This window comes from Salvelinus sp. IW2-2015, unplaced genomic scaffold (genome assembly GCF_002910315.2).
Source record: "Salvelinus sp. IW2-2015 unplaced genomic scaffold, ASM291031v2 Un_scaffold1132, whole genome shotgun sequence".
Lineage (NCBI taxonomy): Eukaryota > Metazoa > Chordata > Actinopteri > Salmoniformes > Salmonidae > Salvelinus > Salvelinus sp. IW2-2015.
This window is the reverse complement of record NW_019942745.1, coordinates 392318-398227: the sequence shown is the minus strand read 5'-3', so window position 1 is coordinate 398227 and position 5910 is coordinate 392318. Positions and strand designations below refer to the sequence as shown.

Below are 5910 nucleotides of genomic sequence, written 5' to 3'. Positions count from 1 at the left end.
TTAGCCCCGTCTCTCTGAATTGAGTCAGTGTTGCCTATCCCTCAGTGCGGTTTAGCCCCGTCTCTCTGAATTGAGTCAGTGTTGCCTATCCCTCAGTGCGGTTTAGCCCCGTCTCTCTGAATTGAGTCAGTGGGCCTATCCCTCAGTGCGGTTTAGCCCCGTCTCTCTGAATTGAGTCAGTGTGGCCTATTCCTCAGTGCGGTTTTAGCCCCGTTCTCTCTGAATTGAGTCAGTGGCCTATTCCTCAGTGCGGTTTAGCCCGTCTCTCTGAATTGAGGCCGAGTGGCAGCCTATTCCTCAGTGCGGTTTAGCCCCGTCTCTCTGAATTGAGTCAGTGGCGCCTATTCCTCAGTGCGGTTTAGCCCCGTCTCTCTGAATTGAGTCAGTGGCAGCCTATTCCTCAGTGCGGTTTAGCCCCGCCTCTCTGAATTGAGTCAGTGGCAGCCTATTCCTCAGTGCGGTTTAGCCCCGTCTCTCTGAATTGAGTCAGTGGCAGCCTATTCCTCAGTGCGGTTTAGCCCCGTCTCTCTGAATTGAGTCAGTGTTGCCTCTTACCTTGCCGGTCCAGGCGACACCTTTCCAGATGCAGAAATAAACCAGGACCCAGGCGATGGCCAACGTGATGGCGAGAGGCGCTCTGATTTCCCCAGGCTTCTCCAGACCGTCCGTCAATTGGTGCATGTTACGTCTACGGGACAAATCAACCAATGAACCAATCTATCAACCAACCAATCAATCGACCAGTCAATACAATTGGTTTATACATCCTTTTTCATCAACCCCATTCATTATTTTCTACACTGGTTTGGTCTAACCAGAGACAAAAAAACAACCAAACTTTTAATAAATATTACAAAATACATGTTCTTACTCCCAGAATTCCTGAACGGCGCTGGTGAGGTTGACAGCGTTCGGGATGCTGTAGTTTGTGTAACAACGCTCTGTATTCCAAGAATTTCCACATGATTGCCATGGTAGCTCCTGGAATAACAAAGACAGAGWTTTTTCTTTTTCTTTCTCTCACGTGTTGTCATTTTGCCCATCTCTTTTCACCCAGGCGACATGCACCACTTTTTTTTTTGAAAGGGTACTGATGGCCAAATTCGAWATCTTTTGAATTCACTATACATAAAAGAAACAGTATTTCTTTCTTTTCAGCATTCAAATGGATAACACCCGAAAAGGRGGCCTATGCCCCCTGCTCTTTCAGTCCTCAGTCATGCTACTTAAAGACATTCATCAGGGAAATGTGCTTTTCCTTTTTAAAACCTCCCAGTGAACGAAATGCAATAATCTCACATTAATTCGTTTTTGTTTTTTTTGGTACTTTATAACTTTTTCATAGAAAAGCAGTAATATCCATCATACTCACAGAAGTAAAGGAGGACCAGAGATAGTATATGGCCCAGGAAATGATGACAATGTAATAAATATTTAGCCAGAAAGAAAGCACTGCAGCGGCCAGGCCAACACCTAGAACAGCAGGGAAGCGTAGAATTAGGAATGTAATATACCGTCAGTTAATACAAAATGAAATGATGTGACACCTTGACTAATTGGAAGAAGAAAAAAAAAATAGCTTTAGCTAGTTATATTAAATATGTGGTTTGATCTGTAATACAACRGGGAGAGGAGACATGCACTGAAATTGCAAATATTTGTATCAGTTTATTGACAACCAGCAAAAAGAGTATTGGATGAGGAGAGCTAATTGTCGGTATATATGGAGACGTATTTCAGTTGAACCTCTAAACGTAGGCTTTTGATTTACCTTTAAACATGGGAGCCAGTTTCCACACMCCAAGCCCTCCAATCGATGTGTACTGACCGAGGGACGTTTCCAGCAGAAACAGGGGCATGCCAGCAAATATGAGCGTCAAAAAGTATGGAATCAAGAAGGCCCCTGAATGGAAGGTGAAAAGGTAAGTAAACAAAAAAATGTAATGGTGAATAAAAGTGACCATTTGCATTGATATACCGGGAACATTTAAAATCATCCAAAGAGATTAAGAGGTTAAGACAATATTTTTGCATCACACTGCTGCGCCTAAAATTAATGATAATTACGCTCAATCGGGAGAGAAAAGGGACCATTTAGATTATTTAAATGAGGGACCCAGAACACATTTCCTGTTTGAAGGGTCAAGTTTTAAACCTCCTTCTGTTTTTGAAAACACGGGAAAGCGCCGACATCTTGATTACCTCCTCCGTTCTTCCCACATAGATAAGGAAATCTCCAGACATTTCCGAGTCCAATTGCGTACCCGACGCAAGACAGGAGAAAGTCAAATTTTCCACTCCAGTTTTCTCTTTCGGGAAGTTCCTTTTTCTGGACTTTAACGACCAAGGTTTTGGGTTTGTCATTAGGCTCCGCATTCACCTCCGTTAAAACGTGTCCATCCGAGGCTTTAGTTCCATTAGTCGCCATSTCTCTCTGATTAGATGTTGATTTCCTGGCAAGGCTGGCAGGCGGTTGGAAGATTTGAACCCCACTGATCCACGTAGACAGCAGCTCCGCGGTTCGTTACCCAGCCGATGGACCGTTGGATGTGAAGGAGCGGGAACAAGGAAGCGGGAATACGGAGGAAGTTAAAAGCGAACCTGGAAAAAAAGAACAAGAGAATGTTACCAAATAGGACATTTAAAATAATGATAGGACACTAAATATTTACATAATATTGCATTAACACGGAAATTATCCAAATTAAAGTATAGCGCTGAAAATGGGCCGTTTTGAAGAGTTTTCATTGAGTCACTTTGTTGGCGCAGGGGACAAGAGATCACACGAGGACCCTGTGGTGCTTTTTAAACAGCCAGGGACCGTTGATTTACAGCGTCGTTACTCTCAATGTSTCCCTTATACAACTTTAAAACAGCACACATTCCGCTGACAGGTCATTTAATACTGTTAAGAGGAGGAGGCCATCACCGCTGTCCAATTATTCAGCATTTGGATGGTTAATTGTAGCGGAACTCAACCATCAATTTGACTAAAAAATAAGATAAATTACATTTATTCACACGCTATGGCTTAGAATGTATGCCCCCAAATGAGTGTAACGTTATAGATAAAAACRGAATGCAGATCATTCATATTAACATACATTAGCTTGTCTGTTAATTATCCGAGGTTAAATACTTTGAATATACTTTTCTTTAATTATTCATAATAAATGTGAGACAAAAGTAAATTGGTAGATAAAAAAAAAATAATCGTTCCTGTTACAAGTCAAAACGCATTGTGCGTTTTGTGGAAACATTGGCTAGGCAACGTCATGCTTTTGGTATTTTTWGTCATTTATTTGTTTGAATAATACCGTGCCTCTATATCTGTAGTATAATGGTGAAATATTCCCCCTTTTTCCCATCAGCTAGTTGACATTTATGGAAAGAGATGGAGATGGATAAGTGCCCGCAAACAAAAGCGACAAGCTTTACGCGTCAGTCACTCTCCTACGCTTCCTTTCACATTTGCTGATGATATTCCATGAATTATGGAACTTCAAAAAAACGAATCAAATGTAGAATGATGTGATTTATCACTCTCTTTGAAGTTGAATGGATAAAAAAAAAATATATATATATATATATCATTGATTTATCCAATGTAGACGAATCATCTCGGCTACTCAGTGCGCAAACATCTGAAACACCGTTTTTCCCCACAGAGACGCAACTCCTCATCTCCAAATGGGTTCACACTGTTCTGTCCAATGTTCTGACCATCGCAATGAAGTTTTCCCACACTGTTAAACGGTAAATGCTGTACTTACAATCAAACTGCTGTGACAGCCAGAATTGTGGGACATGTTATAGTATTCCGTGCGTTCTTCTAAAAGTTGTGTTCGTGAAGCTTCTAACCGGGCAGACCAAAATCAAAATATTTTTTTAGAGATAGATAAGCAGAACTAAACGACGATCCTGATGGGAAAGGTGAGTTTGCAGGAAAGCAGGAACAAGGTGTGAGTGGTGCTGTCCGTTCGCTTGGTGACGCCGAAGGAGAGAGCCAAGCAGAGGAGAGCAGAGCGGGGAAACAACACCACGAAAACAAGGCAGCAGCTTCACCTCGTAACACCGTCTATCTTCAGCGGCCAGGGCTGTTACACGGAGCACAAATCCCCCCGTTCTCATCTACATAGCGTCAATGTCATCTGTAAGTCGACCCTCCCCGTGTCCAACATTTCCACCACTGAGATCGCTGTGGTTTTGAGAAAGGAGCATCTTATTGTCTCGTGGTTTTATTTGCATAGTCTCTTTTCATCAACTTGGAGATTTATTTTTTCTACACGAATTGATTGGGTGACTCACAGACAGTTATATGACTTAACATTGTGTTAGCTTTACGTGATTGCTCACATATAGGAACGTTATCATACCCTTAACCGTGTTGATATTCCCAGAAACAATTTTATTGTTCCATTAATCCACTTAATTTGGAATGGTATTTTGATTTTTTTATATTTTAAATATTAGTTTTATGGTGTTGAAAAGCTTTACTTTGTAATTTCTGAGAGATGGGGGAGGGATATTTACACATTGGGGACTTATTCCAGGTTGGGCAAATGCGTCTCCCTGCACATAATTTCCCCCCCCCAATGAATTCAGTCGGGGTCTCAATTTACTGTTGAGAGTTAAAATAGTAGAATACAGTAGGTGCAATTTCGAAACCTGCTAGTGCGTCCGCAGTTTTTCCTCTGTTTATGTCAGAGAAACCAACCATTCCCAGAGAGTGGCAGATATGGAGGCAGATGCCAATCATGCTGTGGTTGCTGGCAAATTGTGATAAGAGGAACCAGTCAATAAAAGCTAGTCTGAGGGTGGGAGATAAATTGAAAAAACTGCGCCTGTAATCTTTTTAATCCGCTGTCTCATGAAATATAATACCCCCGGTGACGGAGGAAAAACAGACTTTAAAAGCAGAATTGAACCCCAAAAATGTTGAGACAAATTAATATATTGATTAGTAGACACTATAGTGTCTCACAGGGAGATTGGGCCTCAGTGAGTTTGAGACTTGGAAAAGTGCAGAGACGAAGAGATAAACAGCTTAAACAGAAAGATGGCCTCTGCTGTGTTCCATTCTGATTGGCTCACTCAGCTAGAATGGGGATTAGGTGTTTTATCCACTCTCTATTCTTTCAAAGCTTGAAGTCCATGCATACCAAATGGTGAATAGATGATTTCATCATGACCCGATCGCCCCAAATCACCTGGCGCCAACAATGTTTCTAATTTCCTACCCACAGTCACCCACTCATTTGGATTGTGAGGCCTTATTCAGGTATGTACCACTCTCTCTGCCGTATCACAGCTTCTGGTCCTTCATCTTCTGATAGGAACTCGTTTCATTGGACTACAAAGCACAGATTTAAAACCAATGTGGAAAGACCTACAATAAACGACGTTGTTAAACCGACAACTGTTATAAAAGTATAACATACCACAACAGCTTTACACCTACCACGACAGCTGTTCACAAACCCTACCACGACAGCTGTTTCTCAATAAACATACCCACAACAGCTGTATACACTACCACGACAGCTGTTCTTATATAACATACCACGCACACTTGATGGATACATATACCACGAGAGCTGTTCGATATAACATACCACACTGATAGTGTTTAACATCTGCTTCTCTCTCTCTGTCTCTCTCTCTACTTCTCTCTCTCTCTCAGTGCATGCTGGGAGTGTTTGTAGTTGGGAGGCCGTGTGGAGGGCTCTGTCCTTACTTACTTTCTTGCTTCTATCCTTGTTCACTTTTTTCCACTTATATTTGTTTATGGTGGAGAGTTTAAACACATTGTTAGTTTAGCGGTGCCCACTAATGTAGTTATAAGTTAGGGAGGAAGGGGACAGAGATGTAGTTTCCTGGTTGAACGGTGTGATGTAGCAAGATGCCTTC

General features: G+C 41.8%; 1 protein-coding gene across 1 annotated transcript; it reads right to left on the bottom strand.

The window, feature by feature from the left end:
• Positions 1-555: 555 nt before the first annotated feature.
• On the bottom strand, positions 556-4210 carry LOC112069850 (sodium- and chloride-dependent GABA transporter 1-like; the record flags this gene model as incomplete). The annotated part of the gene is made up of 6 exons (XM_024137225.2): positions 3774-4210; positions 2203-2601; positions 1772-1903; positions 1373-1473; positions 872-981; positions 556-688 (listed from the first exon to the last, which is right to left on the bottom strand). Coding segments are annotated over exons 2-6 (702 nt in total), but the record flags the coding sequence as incomplete, so codon positions are not given.
• Between the last annotated feature and the right edge of the window lie 1700 nt (positions 4211-5910).